Source organism: Vulpes vulpes, chromosome 5 (assembly GCF_048418805.1).
Source record: "Vulpes vulpes isolate BD-2025 chromosome 5, VulVul3, whole genome shotgun sequence".
In the NCBI taxonomy this organism is placed as follows: Eukaryota; Metazoa; Chordata; class Mammalia; order Carnivora; family Canidae; genus Vulpes; species Vulpes vulpes.
The window spans coordinates 123,188,123-123,201,524 of record NC_132784.1 but is presented as its reverse complement, the minus strand read 5'-3'; the positions used below and the strand labels follow the sequence as shown (position 1 = coordinate 123,201,524).

The 13,402-nt window shown below is 48.0% G+C and overlaps 1 protein-coding gene across 12 annotated transcripts in view; it reads right to left on the bottom strand.

Moving 5' to 3' along the window:
- The window catches only part of GSAP (gamma-secretase activating protein), an 85,225-nt gene extending 74,716 nt beyond the window's left edge, over positions 1–10,509 (bottom strand). For 10 of the 12 annotated variants that reach the window (XR_012001837.1, XR_012001838.1, XR_012001839.1 and 7 more), the window contains exon 1: positions 9,420–9,588. Coding sequence is in view for 6 of the 12 variants with exons in the window: in XM_072759892.1 (XP_072615993.1) it covers positions 9,420–9,528 (109 nt within the window). In the remaining 6 variants the exon portion in view is untranslated. Of the gene's footprint in view, positions 1–9,419; positions 9,589–10,016; positions 10,030–10,481 lie in introns of those variants that run through there. The other 2 variants (XM_072759899.1, XM_072759901.1) reach the window with 2 other exon arrangements.
- Positions 10,510–13,402: the final 2,893 nt, after the last annotated feature.

Below are 13,402 nucleotides of genomic sequence, written 5' to 3'. Positions count from 1 at the left end.
ACATGAATAATGCTTTAGATGTTAAAATACTGTGTTGACTATGACAAGGTCCAATATTCAGACAAAACATATGCAAACTATCCTATAACTTAGAGCAAACTTCACTTTGCATTCCTGATTTAAAAGAAAAAAATAGGGGACACCTGGGAAGCTGTCAGTTAAGCAACCAACTCTTGATTTTGGCTCAGGTCATGATCTCAGGGTTGTGAGATAGAGCCTTGCATCAGGCTCTGTGCTGGGCGTGGAACCTGCTTAAGATTCTCTGTCTCTCCTACTCTGTCTGCTCCTCCTCCTCGAAAAGAAAGAAAAAAAGAAAAGAAAAGAAAAGAAAAGAAAAAGAAAGAAAACAGGATAAAAAACAAAGATAATTGGTGACCTGGACCCCTGCACTGGAATTGGGGGTGGGAAACATTTCAAAAGACAAAGAGCAGATTTCATAGAAAATATAGGAATCATCCTGACATCTTCTTCTCCATCCTTCACAGAAAGAAGCTACCTGGATCTTCTAGGAGTGGAGGGGGGGGGGGGGGGGAAGTGCTGTTTTTATTTTAATACCAGCATATATACTTTTCGATGTTTATTGAGCTGTCAGACACACTTTCCACTGATGAAAAAATAATCACCTAGTCTCTTAGGACAATAATGATTCAATAACTTACTGCTAAATAGCACTTAACAATTTACAAATTTATTTCTATCTCATCCACACTGTATCAGGAATTATAGGCTGCTGTATTAAGAAAACAATTTTTATTTTTATTTTTTTTAATTAATTTTTATTGGTGTTCAATTTACCAACATACAGAAAAACACCCAGTGCTCATCCTGTCAAGTGTCCATCTCAGTGCCCGCCACCCATTCCCCTCCAATACCCGCCCTCCTCCCCTTCCACCACCTCTAGTTTGTTTCCCCGAGTTAGGAGTCTTTATGTTCTGTCTCCCTTCCTGATATTTCCCAACATTTCTTTTCCCTTCCTTTATATTCCCTTTCACTATTATTTATATTCCCCAAATGAATGAGAACATACACTGTTTGTCCTTCTCCGATTGACTTATTTCACTCAGCAAGAAAACAATTTTTAGTGAGATTCAGATGCTTGGCCAATATCATGTAGAAAAAAGTGGCACAAACTAATCTCAAACCAAGAAAAAGGTGAACAGAATGAACTAAGCTTCCCATATCATGCTTACAATGAGACAAGGGATAATTACTGAAAAATCCTTTAAGGTAGCCTTAGTAGACATCTCAAGAGAATTTCAGGGAGTTTCTGTTCATCCTGCACATGACTCAAAACTTCTGGAATGCAATATGTCAATATTTTGAGAAGTATTTTTTTTCTTTCAAGATTATAGGGATACTGGGAGACACCCTCTCGAAAGTACACTTAAAAGGTTTCAGCTAAGATAAGAAACTCCTTTACAAGAAATCTTGCTAAGAAAGTTCAATTTACTTGCAAAAGCACATCTATTTTCAAAACACTAACAATTAAGAGAAAAAAATCCCCAAGTACAGATGACAACAAATTATATATGCCTGTTTCATTAAACCAGTGGTTCCCAACCCTGGCTTTGGGTTAGAATGATTAGGGAGAAGCTTTTAAAAGTACCTAGATGTCCAAGACCTACCCAAAATATCTTGATTTTCCTGCACTAGTGAGAAGCCCAGTCTCCAAGGTGTGTGTGTGTGTGTTTTAAATTCCCCATGTGATTCTAATGTGCAGACAGGGTTGAGAACCACTGGGCTACATATTCATATTACACATTAAACAATAGTCATTAGATAACATTTCCGGGACTAGCTTATAATGTAACCATGACAGACCAAGTTGAAATAAATAATAAAGATAATGCCTTCGTGGATCTGTTAGGTAGTAATAACTGTAGTCTTAAAATAATCCTGTAGTTAAGTACATGATTCTCATCTCAAGGACATTTGAATTAGACAAATTTGGCAATGTTGGAAATCCAGAGACCAGTGTCTCACCACACACTATTAGCCTATCAGCCCTTCCTCCCCGGGTTAGTTGCTCATGGTTTAGACACACTCTTTTAAAAGAAGTATTCAATCACCTCTTTGCTTATTCACTCTGACTCTTCTCCCAGTAGTTCATCACTGGAAAGTCCAGAGGAGGAAGTTTAGCAATTCAAATGAGGAAATGTGGTTTAATTTTACAGTTCAGTGTCCTCAGAGCTCATGAAGAAAAAATGTAGATACGTGCATAAGTAAACCTATTTAAAAAAAGGACAGTACTCCAATACTAAAGATGTTGGTAAGTCACAGCTCATGTAAAATTAGAGCTGGTTTGTCAGATACTCTTGTCCATTTTAAGATCTTTGCCAAATACAAGAGATTTCACTTTATAGGAAGATGTTTGCCAAAAGTATAAATTTTGTTCCCAACTACTTTGAGACAAAAACCAGATAAAAATATTTCTTGTCTTCCAATGACCATACTAGGAAGAGTGCAGGTGGGGAGAGTGGTCTCACAGTCTTATACAAAAATTGGAATTAATTTCTAATATATAGATCAGGAGGTGCTAAAGTAGGATTATACCCATGACATATCTATTTGTAAATAATTTACATAAGTCCATGGCTCAACATTACCAGATATTATAATTCCTAAACTTATATAGTGAATATCATTATATGATTTACACCCATATTCTGAATAGAATGAAAAAAAGCAAGGATGGGGTGATGAGTTAAGAAGCAACAAAAAATATGAGAAGTAGAAAAGGAGGCTAGAAAGGTAGGAGGAGGGAAAGTGAAAAAGACAGTAGCAAGAGAATCCTGAAACAATGAAGAAAAACAACATGTCAATGCCAGGCCCCCACAATCGGCCAGTGGGGACGGTATACAGGAGGCAACAGAAAAACATTACTCTTGTATCAGTCACCTGATAAAATACATCGCTTCCCTAGTAAAGATGAATGATGACAGTTTTTGAAAGATGAAGCAATCTGGTGTATCATAGGTCCAAGAGTAATCAAAGCAGACAATACAGACCAGAAAATCTACATCCTTTCTGGTCTTAAGCACATATGACACTTAAACCTTAGACGATTTGCATACCACAGACTTTTTTCTTACTTTCTTGAAAGTGATACATTGCAATAGGAGATTAAGCACTGGATAAAGAATTAATATATAAAATCGATGGCATTGCTATATACCAATAACAGCTAGAACATGTGATGTTTTTAAGTGTGCCATTTATGGAAGCAACATAAAATAACAACAATCTAGAGATAAATCTAGCAAAAAGTGTGTAGGACTTTCATGGAAGAAGTTCTAAAACTTATTAAGAGTCATAAAGAGGATCTAAATAAATATTAAATTATACTTGATTCATAGTTGTAAGATTTAATATGGTAAAGATGCTGATTCTCCCAAAGTTGATGTCTAGATTCACTGCAATTCAAATCAAAATTCCAACAGACTTTTTGGTCAAATCTGATAGGCAGATTCCAAAATACATGTATGTGAGAGAGCAAAGGGTATAGGATAGCAGAGATGGTCCTGACGACTGACAAGGTGCACAGGCTTACTCTACCAGTTATTAAGACTTATCATAAAGACAGTTAAGATGCTTTCCTCTTAAGTTGACAAAAGGAACAAAATTAAGAACCCAAGAAAGGAGACCCACACATATGTGGAAACTTGATACGTGACAGAAATGGTTTTGCTGTCAATGAGAAGAGGTAGAGTTACCTGGTTAGCAATATGAGAACTATTAATACAGAAAACCAATACAATTTACAAAAGAATATTTTTGACACATGTAAGTTTATATATAACAATGAAACAAAACCATTTACCCACACCCAGCTTAAAAATAGAACAATATCAAGACTTTTGAAGGCTCTTGTGTCCCGTTTGATTACTAACTCATGTCACACACAAAAGGAAATTCCTGATGGAATAAAAAACAAAATGCAAAGAGCAAAACTTTTAGAAGTTAATTTGAAAATGTCTTCGTGACCTCTAAATAGGAGAGAATTGCTTAAAATATTCAAAAAAGCACAAACCAAAAAGGAAAAGACTCAGAAATTAGGCTACATTAAAATTAAAAACCCTCATTTATCAAAGGCACCCCATTACTAACTGAAAGAAACAGGGTGAGAGGAAATATTTGCAATATATACCATGAACAAAGGCTTAGGATCCAGAATAAAGAACTCTTAAAAACCAATATAAAAAACCACAATAGAAAAATGGACAGGATGAACAGACATCTCGTAAAAGGGGAAACTTGAAAGGTCGATAAATATAGAAAGATGCTAAACCTCAGACCACAATGCAGTAACATTTAGACTCACCCATTCAACAAAAATTTAAATGTGGAAATATCAAGAGTCTGTGAGGACACGGAGTACAAAAACACTTCTACACCACAAATGGGATTGTTAATAAGTACCACAGCTTTGGAAAACAATTGGGCACTACCCAGGAAAAGTGAAGATGTACATAACCTTTGACTCAGAAACTCCAGTTAGACATCCATCCTGGAGAAACGTGTACATGTGTCGACCAGGAGACATGCACCAGGAAGTAAGTGAAAGCACTGACTGTAATAGCAAACCCCAGAAACTTCCCAAATATCACCACTAGAAAAAGGATAAGCAAAGTTCAGAAGCACCCTGAGACACGTTAGTATCCAGGGTATTTACCAGGGAATGTTCAGTGAAATGGGATTAATACCTGTTGGAGGAAGTGGGCGAAGTCAAGAGGCAGTAACCTCGGGTAACGTTGGAATCCCCCATGGGAGAGTCTCTTGTACTGAAATGGGTTGTCAAAGTTGTTCTGTGTTGAGTCAAAATGGCCAGGCCTTTATACCCCACTTCAATCCCTAATTAAATGTGAGCCACACCCAAAATGTCCTGACACTGGGTGAGAAAGTCCTCTGTGGAGGCCATCCCTGAAGGGGCTAACAGATGAAATGTATCTACTGACCACCTGAGAGCACTTGGGATAAGCTCTTCCTTGAAAGGAAATCTAAGCAGTACATCTCCATGGTCACCATATTGTTGTATATTCACACAATGGAATACTACACATCAGTGAAAGTTAATGACCTACAGCAGTCAACGTGGATACTGAGAAGGAACAAAAGCAAAATAGAAAATAATATTCTTTCATTTAAAATTCACAAACAAGCAAGACCAAGTGGTATTTTGCACAGAGAGATATACATATAGGTTAAAACTACAAATAAGATCAAAGTTTAAATGGCTGTTACCACTGGGAGATGAAGGATAGAGAAATAGGATCAGATTGGGAGATGCAAAAGCCTTCAAAAGTCTTGATATTATTTTCTTAAGATTGACTGATTGGAGAGAATGTAGATGTGCACAAGTGGAGAGGGGCAGGGAGAGAGGAACTCAAGCAGACTCTACACGGAGTGTGGAGCCCAACTCAAAACTCCATCTTATGACCCTGAGATCATGATCTGAGCTGAAATCAAGAGTCGGACTCTCAACCAACTGAGCTACCCAGGCGCCCCTGATACTGTTCTATTTTTTTAAGATTTTATTTATTCATGAGAGACACAGAGTGAGAGAGAGAGAGCAAGGCAGAGACACAGGCAGAGAGAGAAGCAGGCTCCATGCAGGGAGCCTGACGTGGGACTCAATCCCGGAACCCCAGGATCACAACCTGGGCCGAAGGCGGTGCTAAACTGCTGAGCCACCCAGGCTGCCCACTTAAAGGTGGGTACACGATTTTGGTTTTTGTTTTTTATAGCTTACAGGTGTCAAAGTTTTCTTTGCTATATCATTTTAGTTTTTATTTTTATTAAAAATTTTTTTTAAAGATTTTATTTATTCATGAGAGACACACAGAGAGAGGCAGAGACACAGGCAGAGGGAGAAGCAGGTTCCCTGTAGGAGGCCCGATGTGGGACTCGATCCCGGGACCCTGGGATCACGACCTGAGCCAAAGGCAGATGCTCAACCTCTGAGACACCCAGATGCCCCATCATTTTAAATTTTAAAAGAAATATTTTTTCCATTTATTCCAGGATAGAGATCATTTTCCCAAAGTTCAACTCCGAACCAGAAGCATGTATAGTAACCAAATCTGGCCTCCTTACTCTTTAAACCCTGCTTGATTAAAATACTACCTCACAGGTGCTGAATTTCCAGGGCGAACTTAGCCCAGCTCCCTGGCTATTTTGCCAGGAATATGTCATACTTAGCATTACTTAGCATCGCTAAAAAATCTTCAATTGTGTCTGTTGATGTGAAAATATTAAGGCTTCAAATCTAGATAGCAAATGTGCAGAGAGGAGACATTACAATGGTATAATTACTCATAATTTACATTTGAAAAGCTGAGGCTTTGAATGGAAAATAATTTGCCAAATGTGTGGAGTCACAGCCATGCTAGACATAAAATAGAATCCCAGATTCCCCTGCCAGTGCTACCAATTATAGAAGAGGAATTAACCGTGTTCTTTTGAGCTACCACCCACTGGTGATCATCAGGAGGAACAATTCTCTTAGCCTGACAGGGCTAATCATCTTGCCAAGGTGCCCTGAAAAGAGCGAAATACTACCGAAATTAGAAAAAAGCTGGTATTTCTAGCAGGTTTATCTGCTGAGGACCTAAGTTCATCTGCTGTTTAGCGGAATGTCAACACACAAGCTTATGCTTCTTCACAGAGGAGTGAAATGCCCAGGAAGCTAAAGCCTAACTGGTTCACGTAGAACTTTTCAATCACAACATGTATTATTGAAATGTACGACTGTGGCATTTCACACTTCACCTAATTTTTCATTTGCAGACACCTGCCATTTAGCTCTATGACCTGAAGACTTGGCAGAAGGACTGTTTTGTGGTGGAAAGCAGACCAGTGTATTTTAAAAAGCTAAACCTTCAAAAACTCTTTAGTAGGGAGGCCCGGGTGGCTCAGCGGTTGGGCGTCTGCCTTCAGCTCAGGGCGTGACCCTGGGGTCCTGGGATCGAGTCCCGCGTCGGGCTCCCTGCATGGAGCCTGCTTCTCCCTCTGCCTGTGTCTCTGCCCACCGCCGCCCCACCCCCACCGCCGTGTCTCTTGAATAAATAAGTAAAATCTTAAAACCAAAAAACCTCTTTAGGAGACTTAAAATTTTTTCCCAAAAAAGCAAAACTTTATTAATTAGGACACTACAGCAAACCCAAGCCTTGAGCTACCAGGACTCCTTATTTGGAACCAATAACCAACATGCCAAGACACGCAACCCTACGAAGAGTTCTGCTAAAGCCATGGGATGGTGTGAAGGTAGAAGGCAGGCAGTGGAAACTTCCAGCAGAGTTCAAGGGCGAGGACTTGTAGCTCCGAGGGTAAACCCTTCCAAAACACAGCCTGGGGGGGGGGGGGGGGGGGGGGGGGGCTGCGGAGCTTAAGGAAAAGCGCAGGGGTGAGGCAGGGGGCGCACACACGTGGAGGTGAAGGCCTCCCAGGTGCGTGGCGCTGGGGTGGAGGGAAGCTCCGGGGCCCAGTTTAAGCCTTGAGAAGCATCATTATTTACAGCAAACTTCTCTAAAAGGAAAAAAAAAGATGCGCGCTATCAGAGTTCCCCGACTTTAAAGTTTCGATTAATGCTGGAAAAGTTCAAATGTCACTGTTCGCTCCCTCATCGAAGCCAAAAAGAAGGAACTCTGTGATAAAACCCAGCGCCCCCAGTGTGAAGGAGGTGCCCCAGTGACCCGAGGCCTCACGCCTGGCCCGCTGGAGGGGCGTCCCGGGGTGGGGGCATCCCGGGGTGAGGATGTCCCGGGGTGGGGGCGTCCCGGGGTGAGGATGTCCCGGGGTGGGGGCGTCCCGGGGTGAGGATGTCCCAGGGTGAGGGCGTCCCGGGGTGGGGGCGTCCCGGGGTGGGGGCGTCCCGGGGTGAGGATGTCCCGGGGTGGGGGCGTCCCGGGGTGAGGATGTCCCGGGGTGGGGGCGTCCCGGGGGTGGGGGCGTCCCGGGGTGAGGATGTCCTGGGGTGGGGGCGTCCCGGGGTGAGGATGTCCCAGGGTGAGGGCGTCCCGGGGTGGGGGCGTCCCGGGGTGGGGGCGTCCCGGGGTGAGGATGTCCCGGGGTGGGGGCGTCCCGGGGGTGGGGGCGTCCCGGGGTGAGGATGTCCCGGGGTGGGGGCGTCCCGGGGGTGGGGGCGTCCCGGGGTGGGGGCGTCCCGGGGTGAGGATGTCCCAGGGTGAGGGCGTCCCGGGGTGGGGGCGTCCCGGGGTGGGGGCGTCCCGGGGTGAGGATGTCCCGGGGTGGGGGCGTCCCGGGGTGAGGATGTCCCGGGGTGGGGGCGTCCCGGGGTGAGGATGTCCCGGGGTGAGGATGTCCCGGGGTGGGGGCGTCCCGGGGGTGGGGGCGTCCCGGGGTGAGGATGTCCCGGGGTGGGGGCGTCCCGGGGTGAGGATGTCCCAGGGTGAGGGCGTCCCGGGGTGGGGGCGTCCCGGGGTGAGGATGTCCCGGGGTGGGGGCGTCCCGGGGGTGGGGGCGTCCCGGGGTGAGGATGTCCCAGGGTGAGGGCGTCCCGGGGTGGGGGCGTCCCGGGGTGGGGGCGTCCCGGGGTGAGGATGTCCCGGGGTGGGGGCGTCCCGGGGGTGGGGGCGTCCCGGGGTGAGGATGTCCCGGGGTGGGGGCGTCCCGGGGTGAGGATGTCCCAGGGTGAGGGCGTCCCGGGGTGGGGGCGTCCCGGGGTGAGGATGTCCCAGGGTGGGGGCGTCCTGGGGTGAGAGTGTCCTGCTGGAGGGGCGTCCCGGGGTGGGGGCGTCCCGGGGTGAGGATGTCCCGGGCTGGGGGCGTCCCGGGGTGAGAGTGTCCTGCTGGAGGGGCGTCCCGGGGTGGGGGCGTCCCGGGGTGAGGATGTCCCGGGGTGGGGGCATCCCGGGGTGAGGATGTCCTGGGTGGGGGCGTCCCAGGGTGGGGGCGTCCCGGGTGAGGCGTGTCCCGGGGTTGGGGTGTCCTGGGGGGGATGTCCCGGGGGGTGCGTCCCGCTGGAGGGGCGTCCCGAGGTGGGGGCGGCCTCGACGGCTCTGCGGAGCGGCAGGCCCTAGGCGGCTCACGCCCGGGAGCAGCCCCCTGCCCCTCGCGCCTCACATCTGCAGGGGCGTGTCCCCCAAGTCACCGACGCTGTGCCCTCGGACACCCCTCACAACCGGGAGGACAGACGGCGCAGCTGTTGGGCATCTTGGGGGGGGGGGGTTGCCTGCTGGCCCCGAGCCACGCTGCGGGAGCCCCGCGGGGGCCGAGCCCCCAGGTGAGGAGCCGTCGCCGGCGGGGGCCCCGTCGCAGCTCCCGCACCCCCCCCCTGCCCTGGTGGTGACCCCGAGCGGCGACGCGGGCCCCGGGCTGGCGGCCTCGCTACCAGCAGCCGCGCGCCCCGGCCGGGCGCCCTCCGACGTCGGCCCGCCCCCCCCGCCCCCGCGCCCCCGCACCTGGGCCGCCGCCTCGGGCCCCCGAGGCCAACGACGCCGCCCGCCGCGCCCGCAGCCCCGGGAGCACGTCCTTCCGGAGGTCGAAGTCGCAGACCAGGCGCAGCGCCATCGCCCGACGCCGCCCGCCGAGGCGCAGCCCGCAACGCCGGCATGCCCGGCCCCCCGCACCCCCCCCCCCCCCCCGGCGGCCCGGCGCCCGCTCCGCCCCCCGCACCCCCCCCCGGCGGCCCGGCGCCCGCTCCGCCCCCCGCACCCCCCCCCCCCGGCGGCCCGGCGCCCGCTCCTCCCCCCGCACCCCCCCCCGGCGCCCGCTCCGCCCCCCGCACCCCCCCCCGGCGGCCCGGCGCCCGCTCCGCCCCCCGCACCCCCCCCCCGGCGGCCCGGCGCCCGCTCCTCCCCCCGCACCCCCCACCGGCGCCCGCTCCGCCCCCCGCACCCCCCCCCGGCGCCCGCTCCTCCCCCCGCGCCCTCCCCCCCGGCGCCCGCTCCGCCCCGCCCCGCCCCGCCCTCCTCCCGGGGAGCCCAGCGCCTTCTCGCCGCCCCGGGCCGCTCGCGCTGAGGCCGCCAACCCGCTGGGCGCGGGGCTGCGCTGCGTACGTGGGGCCGCCGGTTACTTGTTTCTTTTCTTTTCTTTTAACGCTCGGTCCCTCGGTCGGTGCGACCCGGCAGGAGAGCCCTGGGGGAGGCCGGGGCTCCGGGGCCGCGGGGGGGAGGGGGAGCCCGCGAGGACGGCTCCCCGGAGACCCAGCGGGCCCGTCCTGCCCAGGCAATGGGCGGGCCCTTCCCAGGGGCTCTCACGACGCGGAGCCCAGGACTCCCCCGGACGGTCGCCGGAGAACCCGGGGCCTAACCCGGGCCAGTCGGGCCGCCCGGCTGCCTCCCACCCCGCGCTCAGGGTGTGAGGATGGTCGCGCCCCCGGCCCCGCCACAGCCCGTCCGCCTGGAGCATCCACACCGCCTTGTTACTCTCCCTAAAACAAGAGACTGTCCCCATGTCGCTGCGATGAAGACCTCGAGTCACAGCTGGCCGCCCGAGGAGAAAGTGCCTGCGATTTAACTGACCTTTCCAGCCTCTGCGCCTACAGCCTCAGCTCCACCAGGCCTGACTTCGGATCCCTGTGATTCCACCCACCTTTCAAAAAATATCAATCAGTCAGTCAATCATCAGATCTTTCCGATCTGGATCCACAAAGCCTTCCCAGCCCTGAGCTCCTAGAGAGAGGCTGCCAGTTTGCTTCATCTGCAGGTGCTAGACTGCCTGGAGCCATGAATATTGAATCTTAGGTCTTGGCACATCCCGCTACAGGGGCACCTACCAGAGGACGGGAAAAGCACTCAGGTTATTGAAGACTGAGCTAACACAGTGATAGACCAAGGAAAGCCTTAGCACGTGTCTCAAAGTTAGGGTCTGAAAACTGCCTGGGAAGTTGTTTTATAATGCGGACTCCTAGGCTCTAGTCTTGACCTGGGCAAGGCCCAGAAATGAGCTTTTTAGCCAGAGCCTCGGGTGATTCTTTGGCTTGCTAGGGTTTGAAAACTATTCTAAATAAAGGTAAAAGAAACCATTGATTTTGCCCTAGAGACATGTTTCTCCTTTTGAGGTCGTGGGAGATTCCAGGTTGACCTCCATTACTCACTGCCCTAACTAAACCTAGGAAAATCCTCCTACCTGTAAAGTGCATAAAGATTCAGCAGAAATGTTTCATGAGGCTACTAATATTGCTCATGCACGGAAGGGAGGAAGTCATGGCCAGCTACTACAACAAATGTTTCAGTGTTTCATACCAAGTGAGGCTTGTTGCCTTTGTCATGAAGTCTTTACTGGCCTATTTTAAAAATCAGTAGGTTTCTGGGTTGTTGTTGTTGGTTTTTTTTTTTTTTTCATAGTTAACCTGTTTTTGCCAAGCAAGACTTACAGAGTCCTCATAGACAGTCCTCATCAAGCTGTGATTATACAAAAATTCTCTCCAAAATTAAGTAAGAAGGAACATAGAGAACATGATAACCAAGGCAGAGAACCAGAAAGATGATGCACAAAGCATGAAGGTAGTACATGAATGGCTGAACTTTCAAGATCACTCACTAAGGAGAAGACTGGTGAATGGTGACTTACTGGCTTAAAATTTGTGAAGGGTTAATAGAAGAAGAGTGCTGGTGGATTATCCTTTTAAAAAAAAAAGTTATTTATTTATTTATTTATTTATTTATTTATTTGAGACACAGAGAGAAAGAGGCAGAGACACAGGCAGAGGAAGAAGCAGGCTCCACGCAGGGAGCCTGATGCGGAACTCAATCCCGGGTCTCCAGGATCTCTCCCTGGGCTGAAGGCAAGTGCTCAACCGCTGAGCCACCCAGGAGTCCCTGGTGGATTATCCTTAAACTCCAGAGAAGACAGGAGACAGTCATATCTTCTTTATTTAAGAGGCTGCTTCACTGATGGATGTGTTAACTTGATTGTGGTAATCATTTCAAAATGTAAATGAAATCAGGTTGTACACTTGAAATATATATCATTTTCATTTGTCATTTATACCTTAATAAAGCTGGAAACGAGAAAGCTGCCTCACAGAATCATTAAGCCATGGAATTGGTTTTGGGGTAAAGAAGAAATATTTCTGCTTCTTGGGGATTTTAGAAATAAACCATTGTCTTCCTTAAAATTGGAGCACAGCACAGAACTGGAGACTTAGGGGTGCGTGGGTGACTCAACCGGTTAAGCATATGCTTTTGGCTCAGGTCATGATCCCAGAGTCACAGATCTAGCCCTGCCTTGGGCTCCCTGTTCAGTGAGGAGTCTGCTTCTCCCTCTGCCCCTCTCCCTGCTCCTGCTCCCTCTCTTACGCTCTCAAATAAATAAAATTTTAAAAAAAGAATTGGAGACTTAAAGATCTTGTAACAATCAGGGCCTTTATTTTATAGATGAGGAAACTTGATGCTTGAAAATGTGAAATGAATGTCTGGTCTAAAGCGGCAAAGCTCGTTAAGTACAAAGTTGGGCTCTGAACAAGTCTTCTGCTACTGGTGGTTGCATTAATTATGTCCAATGAACGGAATTAGAGTACTCTTAACTTACAGCCTGTGCATTTCTAGTTACCCCAAACCCCACACCCTGATTGGAGTGGATTGCTGAGACCACAGTGAGATATTACAGAGCTTGGATCATATGCCTTTTCACGATAGCTTTGGCTCTTTGTAATTTCATCTGGAATTTTAGAGTTGAAGGAAACTAAAGGAATTGGAAATATGAGTTGTGAATCCCTTGTAAATGAGAATAGTTTCTTGAACAGAAATGTTATAAGGAAAAGTTCTACTCTACTCTCCCAACCGAGACAGAGCTTGCTCTACAATTTGATTTTGAAGGAATTAGAAAATGGTCTATTTAAAAAATCACATCCCAAAGTATAAAACTGCAAGGTATCTAAGGAAAGGATTAAAGAGACCAGGTTTGGGACTCACCTTCAGTGGAGCAGTAAATGTGCTAAAAGAATGTTTTCATTAATAAAGTCATATGTGTTGAAATTAAGTAAAAGTATGTCAATTAAAAAACCAAACCTTGAATTTTGGAGAGTAACCCTTTGATTTATGAGAATTTTTTCATGAAAATTAATAGAAGTCACCAAAATACCCATTAGAATCTAAATGGAAATAATTACTCTGCACTTCACAGGAAATAATCATCTAAGTTTTGTAACTAAGATGCTACAGCACTTACAACAAGGCAGCTTCATATGTAGATATTGAGAAGGCTGCCTCCCCATAGTAATTTTTATTTTTATTTTTTTAAGATTTTATGTATTTATTTGAGAGAAAGTGTGAATGGGAGAAAGAATCTGAAGCAGACTCTGCACTGAATGCAGAGCCCAATGTGGGGCTCCATCCCATGACCCCAAAACCAAGAGTCAGATGATTAATCGGCTGAGCCACTTAAGTCCCCCATAGTAATTTATTTTTAATAGAAATATTTAATATATAAGTAAATAAAT